We start from the raw sequence: 13,969 nt of genomic DNA on the forward strand, positions 1-13,969 counted from the left end.
AAAATTTAAATTTTATTTTTATTGCATTCGTTTTGCAGCACTTTGAAAAGTGCTACCTTCTAGCTCACTGCTGCAGAAAGGTTTCCTGCTGGTTTTTCCATGCCGAGTCATGTGGATGAGCGTCCAGACCGCCTGCAGGAAAGGTTTAAACTTCTGTCCCGCCCCTTCCCCATCAGCGCTTCTGCCAGGGTAAAGTCCCCGCTCCGCGCCCCTGCCGTTCTGGGTCAGTTCTCGCTGCCAGGCTGGGGCTAAACATTTATAAAGTTTCAAAGGCCTGCCCTCCCTTCACCACCACCCCAAAGCACCAAAAGTACCGACTGCCGGTCCCAGCTCCCACCCTGTCCTGGCCGTGGCAGGGCCCAGGGACATCCACAACGTCCTGTTGCCTTTTACTGACATCACCAGACCCTGTGGGCACCGCTCCTTATTCATCGGTTCTTCCACTGCCACAGTTCTGGCACCGTTGGCTTCATGGCTGACGTTCACTTACCACAGTGCTAAAATTACTAATGTGCTCTGGCTTTGTGTTGCTGCGTTTGTTTCTGTACAGCTCTGTCTGTACGTGCTCACTGAATGTTCCAGTCATCTCCAGTCCATCCCAGTGGGTAGTAAAAGTGCACGTTTCATACTTTTCCAGACTAAAAACCCAGCTAGAATAACCAATTTTACAGAAATTTTGGTTTATGGTGAAAACCATAGAAGTTATAAACAGTGAAAAACTGTGTAAGTGATACAAGTATGTAAATAAATTCTCCTTTCTTACCCTGAAAGGATTAAAAACCAAACAAGTCTCCTAACATGGGCACTATATGTGCAATGAAGAACAAAATAGCAAGAGAATTTTGTTACCAAGGAACAGGTATCTTGTTCAACAGATAGCTTGTATCAATATCTTACCTCAAATATTTAAATAAATACATATTCTTCAATGTCTTTTATAAAACAAGGCACTAGAATGCCGTGCCCAAACGCAGATGAAAACTGTTGAAATATTTTAGTTGAAGTAATGTTAATATACCTGATATTTACTTGTGTTGAGCAATGCTTCATTAAGAAATTGCACGCTATACATTTATAAAACACAAACTTTTCTGTTCAAACAGTTTCTTTCTAAAGCCTAGCATCATTTTTTTAATATTTCAGTAGAGTTGGGTGGAAAAAAAATCAAGATTCACTTAATTATGTGTCATGTTACACAATCCTTAGGATTCAAATTAATCAGGGCAGCAGCTCTCCCTTTTTGCCTCCTTGTGGGCATTTGTAAAGAAATCCAACATACTAGACTGGAATAATGATGTTACTTAGAAAACCCCTTCCCCTACCAAACACTACACTTTTCTATATTTAGATATTTTTGTTTATTAGGTGTTCAATAAAGACCTGAAAAGTGTTTTCTCCTGCAAATGCACCTTAAGATTCTCTGAACTCATTTCTTTTCCCGGCTTTGCTTAATCATCTATTTGATTAGGTAATCTATTACGTATCTCAAAATACTTCACTTGCAACATCATCCTAACTAGTACACAACAGAGTTAAGTCTCAGCTTTTGCAAGTTTTCATTAAAGCAGCTTTTTTTAACCTTGGTGACTAGCACTGGGCATACAGAAATAGAATAATTTTGTACTTTTTCTTGGCTACAGCCAAAATACTGTTGATAACAAAGTTTAGTAACAATTATTTTTATTTCTTTAAATTGTCTCCCATTTATTGCATTGGCAGTAATTGTATACAACTAAATCCTTTAAAATTTAACATGGAGTCGTACTTCACACCAGAAAGAGGTATGGGGGTATAAGTAGTCCTTCCACAGCAATCACAAGCATTCACATATCCTCCATATGGTTTTGGCTCCTTGCCTCCTGCCTCGTTGTCTGTTAGCACACGTTAAACACGCCAAGCCAGCAAACACTGGTACAGCCCTGTGAACCACACAGTGCTTGTGTGCTTCAGGCACACAAATTGTCCTGTTAACACTGCTGGGACCCTTGTGCACTTGAAGGTGAGCTTGTGTTGTTTTGGAAACTGGGATCTTAAATTACCTCAATTTTTCTGAAAGCTTAATTCCTCGTTTAAATTCATTGCTACTTCACACTGTTGCTCTTCTACCGACATGTGTGTTCATGCTGGGAATTTATTTTTGCAGTTAAAACCTGACATTTTGTCTTTGAAAGCATTTTGAGCATTATGGGAAGGTGTCTGTTTTGACACATAACATCACAGGAAAGTGGACTCTTGGTATGTTCCAGAGCAACCTGGTTGCTTTATGGACTGGTGAAAGCTCTCCAGGTGGAAGCTGATCACCAGCTCCCATCCATTCAAGAGAAGTGCAGTTAATATAGCTACAGAAGAGCTTTGCTGGAAAGAGACCAAATAACAGGTTTGAACTGACAAACACTAAAAATCAGTGTTGTCCTAATAAAGTCTCCCCAAAAAGAAGGTTGGTCCCTCAGTGTAATGGTTTGGTTTGTAATGCCCTGCTTTCTTGTTAAACTATTTACGAGAGAAACAGGGAGGGGCTGTTTCCATTTCAAAACACAATGCTTATATAGTCACCGAAGCAGATAATCCTCAGGACCATCTACAACTCCATCAGCTGAGGAAAGGAACTCTTTAACACTTCGAAATCTTCTCTACCCTTTCTTTTTCAAGATCCATCAGTGTTGACTTCTAACACTGTATCAGGTTGAACATTTACCAGTCTTTTTACCTTTGTTACATGTACTCACCAACAACTCTAGGCCTCTTTGATTCATGGGCAAATAAGGTAAATGCAATGAGAGCTTACAGAATTATGGAGGAAATAATGGATTTTTTTATATCTGCCCCCTCCCTATCCCCGCAACCAATGAGAGTTCAAACTAAGAGCTGTTATTTGAAATTGTAGAATAAATAATTAACCGTCCTACCTAATTAAAAATACCTTTAAGCTTGCACAGCACATAATCAGGAAGCACTAGAAATAAAATTGCCTGTGAAAGCCTTCCTTTAACAACTAAGTACAACTAAGGATTAAGAAGCCTACTGAATATTTGTAAACCAAGACATGTCAGAGATTTTAATGCAGACAAATGACTTACCGATTCTCCACAGGATGCAAGGGACTCCTGCTCAACACAAGGACCACCCTGCTGTTTAAATGTATGATCTGTTTTCAAGATTTTTTTGTATAGCTTTTGAATTTAAAAACCAAAAAAAACCTCTTCTCTTACTTTTTTCCTTTTCTTTCCTTATATTTATTTTTCTCCTTCTTTTTCTCTCCTTTTCTTCTGTTCCTTATGTTTCTTCTTTCCTTCTTTTCTTATCCTTCCTTTTCTCTCTTTCTTCTTTTTCTTTCCTTTTCTTCTTTTCTTTTTCTATTTCTTCTTCTTTTTCTTTTCTCTACAAGGGTAAATAATCTGCATTTTGATCTGAGGCAGCTGACAAAACTGTGTCTGGAGTCTTCACCAAAAAATTCATTTCGAGGCCAACACCCCTTAGGGAAAATTTCAGGCTTGTGAAAGCTGGCAAAGTTTTACGAGCAACTGAAAACCTGTACAATGCAAAATGTCAGCTTCAAAGTAAGTGACATTACACTGCACATTGCTGGTATTTTTAAGTAGAGAGGTTATCTGAGATATAGGCAGCTCTACAGATACTGGCCTTACAACAGTTTCACTGGTTTAAACCTATTAGGTCAGTTCCAACCTACTGACCTCGTATAACTGAAAGAGAAAAGACATAGACTGAATATCTGGACCCTCTTCTGATCCTTCTCTACAAATATCCTGTGTAGCACAGCACAGACAGACCAAACACAAGAGCCTTGCATTCCTCTTCTGGGTCCCAACACTGTGGGATTTTTTACACTGGACACGGTTCTCTAAGATACATGTTAATATTGGAATGAAAAGCATTGTCAATCGGTCATCAGCCTGGTATATCTGAACACATTTTTTAAATATTCTTTTTTTATAAGTAGGAACCTCTAGAAAGTTTAAGTTCAAATACAGTTTTCAGACACCAAGCAACAAATAAGATTCTCTGATCATGTTTCACTGTTCAGTTTGTGTATTTCCCACTCCTTTGCTATCCAATATTCCAGCCTTATCATGAAGAAATTTCACCAAATGAACACTGCCATACTTGTTTCACAGATATTCCTCCACTACCTTATTTTTCAGGGTTACACAGATCCCAGCATTGTCTATGCTGAGACTTGATAAAATAATTTCTTATAATGCCATGAAAACCTTTGAAAGATATTTTGCTTTACTTAATGAGCATTTTTAATGTCAATTTCTTCAAAGGAATTTTGTGTACTAACACATAATTGTAAAGGTCAATCTTTGTTTCATTACTTAATTCATTGCAACTACATTTTCATCAAAGAAAGTATTTCTTACAGCTTCATTCTCTTTCTTTGCCCTCAAGCCTTTGGCTCCCAAGCATTGTGGCTGCCTGTATGCACGGGCAGTTCAGTGCACATCCCAGCTCAGGTTATCTGAATTCACCCTAGAATTGGAGACAAGTGCATATGGCACTTTTGTCCCCAAGCATCATGGACTGAAACGAGCTGGTGGCTTTGTCTGCATGTGTAGTGTTGGCTGGAACGTGCCTGTCTCAGTGGCCAGCCATTTGTTCCGACAGACATCAGGCCAGATGCTACCCAAAACACAGGCACTGTGACAGCCTGGGCCCCTTTCCAAGCCTTGCTTCCCAGAAACTACATAAAGCTTCCTGCCAACACCAAGCCAGTTCTTTCTTCAGCTCTCTCAGGGAGCACCCTGAACACCAGCAATCGAAAAAGTGCAGATGGATGGGTCAAAGCCCCTTCACGGGCTCCCAGGGGATGGTGATGGGCAGCACACCAAGCTGCTGCAGTCTCAAGCTCCGTGGTGAGGATATGCCTGGTGGGAGCAGGTCTTGCAGCAAACCCAAGACTGGCAGCTGCTGAAGCCAGGGGACATGGCAGGTGACTGTCCTGGAGTTGTGTGTCTTCAATGAGGCAGATAACTAACAGAGAAGCCTCTACTTGTGAGCAGCTTGCCACCAATAATGACGAACAACCTGGTGTAGTGAAAGTTTCCCTGCCTGTTGCAGGGGGTTGCATCTAGATGATCTTTCAGAGCACTTCCAACCCAAACCATTCTGTGAACTGTGCCTTCGGAGAGGAATGCAAGGTTATTAAACAATTGCCACTCGGTGCTTATGGATGACATACACTGATTGAGACCTGGGCAGTTTTATAGTCTTAGGATCTCCTACCAACCAGAAAGATTAATCACGTAGGCCTCTCATTCCCCTGTCCAGCAGGAATGGCAAGCCCTGACTCCTCATAACATCACTTCACAGCTTGGAGCATCTCATGTTCTTTTGGTCTGACTGTGCCTCTCCTTTGCTATGATTTTGCTTAATTCCATGATGTTGGTTCCTTGGCCATAACATAGTGCAACGCTTCACACCATGGATGAAACCCTGTGAATTCCACATAACTTGGCCTGTCTTTTCTGTAGGGATTTTCAAGGGGTTCTGCTTCATCCACCGAGATTTTGTGCAAGGCCACATGCCTCTGTCACAGCTGACAGCAATAACCAGAGCTGCTTTGGGAGGTTCCAGCAACTCTTTTCTCACCGTGATTTTTGCCCCAGGTGAGGGGAGTCACGGAACCTTATTTTGTTTTCAGAGCCATTTTAGGCACAGAAGCTGTGATTCAATAAGTCCTGCCATATTTCCTTCTGCGGGTCACAGCCCATTCTTTATTGGTCTTGCATGGAAACTCTTGAGACCATCTAGCCTGGGACATTTTTTGTGAAGGACCAAATGGTTTCTAAGAGATAATGAAGGACTAGTGATGGTAGTATGTGCTTGTGGTGGCCATAGAAAGAACCCTTCCCAAACCAGCAGCAAAACCAACCAGGAATAGGGTGTCAGACAGCCATTAAAGGCTTGGCATTATCTGCAATATCAATTCTGTAATGTCTGAGAATGAAAAAGAGAGGGGACAAACAGGCATTGCTGTCTGACAGCAAGCACTTCAGCATGTACACTAGAGGACTCTACAGAAATCACTGCCTTCACAGGTTTGTACTGGATAATAATAGTAATTTAACTTACAAACACAAATTAATGTCTGGACAATTCTTTGGAAATTCTAAACAGTGCTGTGAAGACTACGCAAAGGACAAGAAAATCTATTGTCTATTAAGAGTAACTAGGCCTGAGCATGTTTTGATAGGGCCAAAAAATGATTTGAAACTATTCTTAGATAGAAAACATCAGTCTACTAATAAACAGGACTCCAAGAAACTATATTCTTCTAGATACCTCTACCTGCTCCCACTTGTGAAAAGGCAGAGGAGGATTATAAAAGATGGCCTAATATCAATTTCTTTATAGCATAAGCCATTAAATTTCACTCACTCCTTTGTGAATCAAAGGACTTGGGCAGAAATGCCAGGAAATGCCATCCAATCTGGAGGTAAAGGCATCGCGGGGAGGAAGGCCCATCCCATCCATTGTTTTGCTTGTGGTTGATCACCATTTATCACTTACGAAGCCAAGTCTTTTTTTTGCTCAAATATATCTTGTTTAAACTCCAGCAATCCATGTCTCTCTTTAGACTGAAATGAATTCCTATTACCAGGAAAGGACTATATAGTTAATGTCTACTTTTTTTTTTGTTCTTATTGGTATTAAACAGCTAACGACTTTTTAAGCATCCATATTCTTTTATAATTCTTTGTGGCCTCTCCAGTTTTTGGTCTATTTAAAAAACATGACCCAGCAGATGCAAGCTCACGTTATTTCTACTACCTACTCCACTGTGAGCATCCCCAAACAGCACCAGCCCTTTCTGTCCCACATGTACATGAGGCTGTTTTGAGGTGTCTTGTGATAGAGTTCCTTTAATCTTTTCTAAAGTTTTGGCTTTCCAGGAGTCAGAAATATCCTCCAGGTACATGATTTGCATTCATTAATCCTAGACACTTAATTTTGCACTTGGACAGATTAAGACATAACATACTAAGTGGTTCAATTTACAAAGTAATCCAGTCTGTGTGATGTTTCTGCATTATTGTCTTTTCCTCATCATCTCTATGTACTTATTCCAGCAACTTCATCACAGTCACAAATAAAAACAGGAATGACTCTATGATGACTTCTAGACCACAACAGGAGTTTTGGGCCATAACTAAGGTCCCACCTCTTTGAACAATCCAATTGTTCGGGTATTTCTGCAATGCTATGTTTTTCTCCACAACTGTCAGTCCATCAGCTCTTATGCCATATAACACATGATCCTAAAACTAAAGGAGGCAGTGTGTGTAGTATGAAGCACCTTACCCAAGTCTGCTCCATCTAAACAATTTTGTTGTGCTGAAGCTTCTCACCTACTCAAGTAATGAAGTTTGGTGTGTCTACCAAGATAATTTTTCCCTAAGCCACACTTACTGGTACTAGTTACATTTCTACCCTTTTATTCCTTATGAAAGAAATCCCATGTTTTCTTTTCCATTATTTTAAAAGAACTGGCTTTAACATGACAGCCATCTTACTACCCAACTCAGACAAATGGGCACTGGCTGATATCACCCCTCCTGAAGTGGCTCAAGATTTTTGAGATTTATTGTTATAAACAAACCAGCTACCTCCTCTGCTGACAAAGGCAGGCAGAGTGCATTTTACAGCACATAACTCCACATTTCCCTATACTTTTACTTCTCACTAGGCATTTCCTACTGATTAGCGACCAGAAACACTTTATGAGGTCTTACAGACTTTTGGACTGACAGCTTCTCCTTTGTTGCACTCAACTTTAAGTCTCCAGGGTTATCTGGACCTGCAGATTAAACTATCAATAGAAAGACTCCTCATCCCCCATACTTCCTCATTTTGGGACCTATTTTTACAAGGATTCCTTTTCAGTGTAACTGTCCTGAATACACTATGCATGAAAATCAGCAACTACTACAGTCATGAAGTAGACTTTACACCACTGCTAGGAGCAATCTTGTTAATCCTCCTTATTCCTTCCTTTTTAGTCCAATGACTGCAGGTAAATATCAGTGCATTTACAATATTATTAACAATCAAAAGAGAACATTATGGAACACTAGATCCTTGGGTAAAATGGCAGTATTTCCTTTTTATAGACAAGTTTCAAATAAAAGCTAAAAGACAGAAAAATTATTCCAGAATTTCCATGAGAATATATTGACACAGGACTATTCTGGGAGAAATTACAACAATTCCCCCTCACTTTCTTTCCTACCCAATCTCCATCACTGTGGTTGCATAGGAAAAATATGAAAAGATAACTTCAGCAGGCTCATGTTTACTGTACAGTGACATAGCCAGCTCACAATGAACCCTCATCGCCAGCTGAGGGGTTTTTCAAAGTCAAAAAATGGTTACTGAAACATGATCAGGTAACTGCATGGTAAAATATTTCATCTCTTTCACAGATGAAGAAGCAAACACATCTCCTTAAAGATCTTCAAAACAGAAAGCTGACAAAACTCAAGTTACTCTCCTATAACCTGGGGCTTGGCAATAGAGGAGCTACTACTTGAGAAATCTGGGAGTGTTACTGGGCACAATGGTGTTTGCTATGCATGGTGCCAGTACCTGGAAAAGGATCTAATTAACACACAAGCTAAAAAGGAAGGAACTGTGACAAAAAATGGCTCATTACATATGTTTATAATTTATTGACAAGTAAATTATCAGCAAGACAGATAAAAACATCAGCCATACTCACTTGGAGCTGTAACCCATTTTTCATGACTCAACAAAGTAACTCCTTTTAAGATTACCAAGCTGGAACCTGATCACATTGTAATAGCCATTGTGATAAATAAATGTCCAAGTATTAAATTAGCAGCAGGTATCTCCAGAACTAACTCAATGACTGCTACATTCAAGCATGACTTTAAGAGGACACTGAGCAAAAGCCACTGACTTCATTTGCTTTTGTGAGAAAAAAGATATAGCACAGTACCTACTCCTGTGTGACACCAAAATACTCTAGGGAAAAATACAAAGGAACAGTAGATCACAAGTAAAATTAGAGTTGGACTGCAAGTGCTGTATTGAGAACAACTGAGCTACAAAATTTAATATACAAGCTGTATGCTCTCTGGCGTACCAAACCTGACACAACCTAACCACTAGTGAAGGTCAGAAATGCTGCTGCTTACAATATATACCCTTTGCCTACTGAATTCCAGAAAGTGCAAGTTACAAAAACATTTCTGCAGGTAAGTTAACCTATGTTGTTCCAGAGTGGTGCCAGCATACCTATGGTACCTGCAGTTTCCAAGCGTGTTCTGCCCTCGGATACCTCTGTTGGCTGTGGGAGCAGTAAGGGCTGTATCAGCTGCAAACACGACTTCCTTCCTGGCAGCTGCACCCATGGGAGTTACCCTGTTTCTGACCACACCAGGGTGCCTGTGGCCTATTGGAAACCAGAGTGGTAGGGAAAATATTGAGGTAATGGCTCCGTCAAGACCAAAATTACACAAAAGATTCAAAATATGCTGGTATCTTGCTCCCAGGTGGTGAAGAACAAGGAGGTAAATGTGAAACAGTTACATACAGACAGGATGAATGGCCAGCCAGTCAAGAAGTTAGCAAATAAGTTTGCAAAGAAGATTGCAAAACATCCAGACATTTGCCTTTTAATGGCATAATAGTTTTCTGAAGCTCTTCCCCTGCAATAACATGACAGCTGGCTATGCTGAATCTTTGAGGGCAACGTGCCTTGCATTCTGGATTTACATTGCCTATGTCTACAAAAAATTGAATAAAACATCCTTGGAATCAAAGACCTTAGAGTATATTGTGTTGTTCACTGGAATTTTCTACTTTTTTTTACATTTGTTGGAAAACTGGCTTACAAATCATAGAATTGTTCAAGCTGGAAGTTGTTTCTGCAGATCATCTTCCCCAGCCCTCCTGCTCAGAGCAGGGTCACCTACAGCAGGTTGCTTAAGGCTGTGTCCAGTTGGGTTTTGAGTATATCCAAATCCAGAGGTTTCACAATCTCTATGGGAAACGTGCTTCACTAGTTCAAAGAAATTCACACTGTTAAATTCAAACATAAGGACAAATAAATAAATTTTCCAGTTTTGACTTATCTATACTAGAGTTACCTTGCTGTTGATTATGAACTAACCATCATCTTTCTCTGTTCTTTCCCTTAGCCTCTTCCATCCTGGCAAAACTATTTACTTAAGACTATTTTAATGTATGGTCAAGCTCAGAAAACATTGAGAAGGACCCCTTCCTGAAACCCAAGTCCAGGCTAAGTCTACCGAAGTTGTACTATAACTTTAATGGAATTAAATAAAATAAATTTTTGAAACAGTAATATTATTGTTTCCCTTCTGTTCTCAGTATCACTGTGTGTTGGGTTTATGCAGGTAGGTCTTGGTAGCAGGGGTGCTACAGGAGTGGCTCTTGTGAGAAGCTGCAGGAAACTTCCTCCATGTCCAGAAGAGCCAAGGCCAGCCAGCTCCAGGATGGACTCACTGCTAGCCAAGACTGAGCCCATCAGGAATGGTGGGAACATCTCTGAGATAATGTATTTGAGAAAGAAAAAAAAAACCTCTTTTGTGCAGGTGTAACTGCAGGCAGAGAAAAGCAGGATGAGAACATGTGAGAGAACAACTGTGACACCAAGGTCAGTGGAGAAGGAGGGGTAGGAGGTGCTCCAGGTGCCAAAGCCAAGGTTCCCCTGCAACTCATGGAGGACACCCAAGCTGGAGCAGGTGGATGCCTGAGAGGAGGCTGTGAGTCCATGGGAGGCCCCTGCTGCAGCAGGCTCCTGGCAGGGACCTGCAGACCCGTGGCCTGAGTAGCCCATGCTGGAGCAGGCTTCCTGGTAGGATTTGTGATCCTTTGGAGGGCCCACACTGGAGTAGGCTGTGCCTGAAGGACTGCAGCCCATGTGCAGTGTAACCCACCTTGCAGCATTTTGTGCAGAACTGTAGCATGTGGGATGCTGGAGAAGTTAATCAAGAACTTCCTCCTGCAGGAAGGACCCCATGCTGGAGAAGGTGAAGGATGCCTCATCCTGAGCAGTGGGAGGAAAAGTCTGTGATGAATTGATCATAACCCCCCATTCCCATCTCCTTGCACTGCTACGGGAAAAGGAGGTAGAGCTTGGGAAGAAAAAAGAGGTTGGGGGAATGTGGGTTTTAAGATTTATTTTACTTCTCATTATCCTACTCTGATTTTGTTGGTAATAAATTACTATCTCCAATTCAAGTCTGTTTGCTATTAGGTATGTCTTGAGTGATCTCCCCTGGTCCTTATCTCAACTAAAATGAACCTTTGTTATATTTTCTCTTCCCTGTCCAGCTGAGAAGGCAAATGACAGATCAGCTTTGGTGGGTGACTGGCATCTAGCCAGGGTCAACCCACTACACACTGTTAAAGTTTGCAGGATGCATGTTTATCAAATGCTGTACTGAAATAAACTCCAAACACCACCCAACTTATATTTTGTGCCTGTGTGTTAAGATAGAAAAGACTAGTGCATAAAATTAAAGTGGAGTCAAAGCCGAATCAGAGGCTAATTGGCAAAATAAAAATGACACATTTGCTGTTCTCAGCCAGATAAGTCACATTTGCATCATTTGATAAGTGCAATAGCCAATTTCCTTCCAGTTTCCTTAAACGTTAAAAACGCCTCTTGAAGAAATCTCCTTGAGGTCTGGCCCCGCAATTATGCAACCAATTTGAAGGTACATCCTCATATCCCTGAGGTTACCCACTTAATTTCTAAAGCCTTGAAAACTTTAGGGTACATCTCTCATGGATCAACAGCAACTCTTTCCTTAAAAAAATTTTAAAATTAATTCTTATTAACTTTTATGACAAGGATGAGAAAACAACTCTAGACAGTCCTTAGATTCCAATGCCAAATTATTTCCAATTTTCCACAGTCCCCAAAATGCGAACCGCTTCTCCCTCCCGCCCCAGTACTGCTGTTACGTGAGTGCCAGTGACCCCGCGGAGCGCCGTCCGTGTTCTCCGTGGGGACCCGCGGTCCGGCACCGCGCCCCGCTGCTTTCCGCTGTCCTTGTTCCCAGCAACTCCCGCCGCTGCCGCGCCCCGCGCCGGGGTGACCGAGGCCGCCCAAGCCGCGGCCCTCAACCCGCGTCCACCCCAGAGCGGAATCCCCGCACCCTAAAACCGCTACCGGCCGCGCAGACCCGAGTCCAAGCCCACGGCGGGGCCGCGGAGCCTCGGGCCCGCACTCCGGGGCCGGGCCGGGCCGGGCCGGGCCGGGCCGGGCCGGGCCGCGGGCCTGGCGGTGCGGGGGGGCTGGCCCGGGATGGAGGGGTCGGGCGGGGAGGGGGTCCCGGGGCACCGCTGCGCTCCGCGGGCGCACGCCGAGCCCCGGGAGGCGCAACGCGGCCGAGCCGCAGCGGAGGCGGCGGCAGGAGGAGCCGCGGGACCGAGCGCCGCCGCGCTGCCCCCGCCCCGCCGCCCCGACCGCCGCCTCGCCCGCCCCGCACAGGCCCCCGGCCCGCTCGGCCGCACCAGCCCCCGCGGGCGGCCGGGCGGGCGGCCCGAGGCGGCGGTGGCGGCGCGCTCCCTTCCGCCTGCTCCTGGGCTCTCTCGGGCAGTGACGTGACGTGCTGACGGCGGGCCCGGCCCGGGGAGCTTGGCCGCTTCCACTCAGCTCCGAGCTCGGCCCCTCCCTCCCCTCCCGCCCGCCCGCCCCGCCGCAGCCGCCGCCGCCGCCGCCGCGCTCGGCCCAGTCGCGCTGAGAGAGGCCGCGCCGAGCGAGCGCCGCCGCCCGCCACCCGCACGGTAAGAGCCGCGGGCCGGGCCCTGCCGCCCGCCCGGCCCGGGCCTCCCCCTGCCCGCACAGGCCGCGGCGCAGGCCGCGAGGAGGCCGCAGCTAGGCCGCGCCAGGGCTCCGCCACAGGAGCGGGCCGCGGGCTCTGCGCCGGCGGCTCCCGCGCGCCCGGCGCGGCCCGGGGCGCCGGGGGAGGTGGCGTGAGGAACGCGGAGCGGAGGTGGGTGGCCGCAGGCCCGGGGGGAGGCGAATGGGGCCGGTGAGGGGCCGCGGGCCCGGCCGGGGGGGGCTCGGAGGTGTCTGGAGGAGGAGACAAAATGGCGGCGCGCGGGGGGGGGGGCGGAGGGCGCCGGCGCCATCTTGAATTAATCGCTCGCACAGCCGGGGCCCCGCGCAGGCCGGGCCGGGCTGGGCCGGGCCGGGCCGGGCGGGGCGGGGGAGCCTCGGGGCTCCGGCAGGGACCGCCCGCAGCCTCCACACCCTCCCCGCCTCCCGCTGCCACACTGCGGGGCGCAGCGGCGCCAGGCGCGTTCCGGCTGCCCGCGACTCCCTGCGCGGCCGCGCCGGGGCTCCCGGCCGGGTGCTCTCCTGCCCCGCCATCTCCTTCCTCGCCTCCGGCCGGGGATTCGGGCTCGGCAGCGCCGGGAGCTCTCCCGCAGCCGCCTGCGCCCACTCGCCCCGTAAGCAGCCCCTGATCCCCTTGGGGCCCCTTGGTGTTGGTTCAAAGGTGCGGCTGGGATCGGTCATTTCCCTAATTTAGGTTTCGTTAAGAATTAGCTTATTTCCTTTGGAATTACTGTCGTCTGGCGCACAACATTCCAGTGAAATCTGGAGAAAACCCTTTTCTTTAACCGGTTTCTGCAAATACCCCACCACTGAACTACAACAAAGAGGAGAATGACTTGAGGGTTTTTTGGTATTTTTACGGAATCGCAGTGAGAACAGCAGCACTGAGTCTCCTGCCAAAACTGAGGGAGATGCGTCAGGAAATTAGCAGCTGAACGATCACTTTGTTACACTGTAGTTTTGATTCTTCTGTTTCTCCACCTGGTAATAACTGGGGTTATTTTCAAGGCAGGAATGGAATCCTATAGAAGTGTAGGGGGTTTTTTTTTGCCTTTCGTGTGTGTGCGGCTGAGGGCAGTGTGTGTGTGTGTGTGCCTTGCGTTTCCCACA

General features: G+C 45.4%; 2 protein-coding genes across 6 annotated transcripts in view; one reads left to right on the forward strand and one right to left on the reverse strand.

The window, feature by feature from the left end:
- LOC140685228 (uncharacterized) overlaps window positions 1-13,969 on the reverse strand; it is a 14,072-nt gene continuing 103 nt past the window's right edge. Inside the window, exons 2-3 of the mRNA XM_072936704.1 lie at window positions 10,947-13,502; window positions 1-10,065 (exon numbers count right to left, since the gene is read on the reverse strand). Coding sequence (XP_072792805.1) covers window positions 12,138-13,502 — 1,365 coding nt within the window. The 3' untranslated portion in view covers window positions 1-10,065; window positions 10,947-12,137. The remainder of the gene's footprint in view (window positions 10,066-10,946; window positions 13,503-13,969) is intronic.
- ZFX (zinc finger protein X-linked) overlaps window positions 12,695-13,969 on the forward strand; it is a 23,787-nt gene continuing 22,512 nt past the window's right edge. For 2 of the 5 annotated variants that reach the window (XM_030282300.4, XM_072934747.1), the window contains exon 1: window positions 12,695-12,804. The gene's annotated coding sequence lies outside the window, so the exon portion shown is untranslated. Of the gene's footprint in view, window positions 12,805-12,873; window positions 13,014-13,278; window positions 13,474-13,501; window positions 13,521-13,969 lie in introns of those variants that run through there. The other 3 variants (XM_072934734.1, XM_041718469.2, XM_072934740.1) reach the window with 3 other exon arrangements.

This window comes from Taeniopygia guttata, chromosome 1 (genome assembly GCF_048771995.1).
Source record: "Taeniopygia guttata chromosome 1, bTaeGut7.mat, whole genome shotgun sequence".
Classification (NCBI taxonomy): Eukaryota; Metazoa; Chordata; class Aves; order Passeriformes; family Estrildidae; genus Taeniopygia; species Taeniopygia guttata.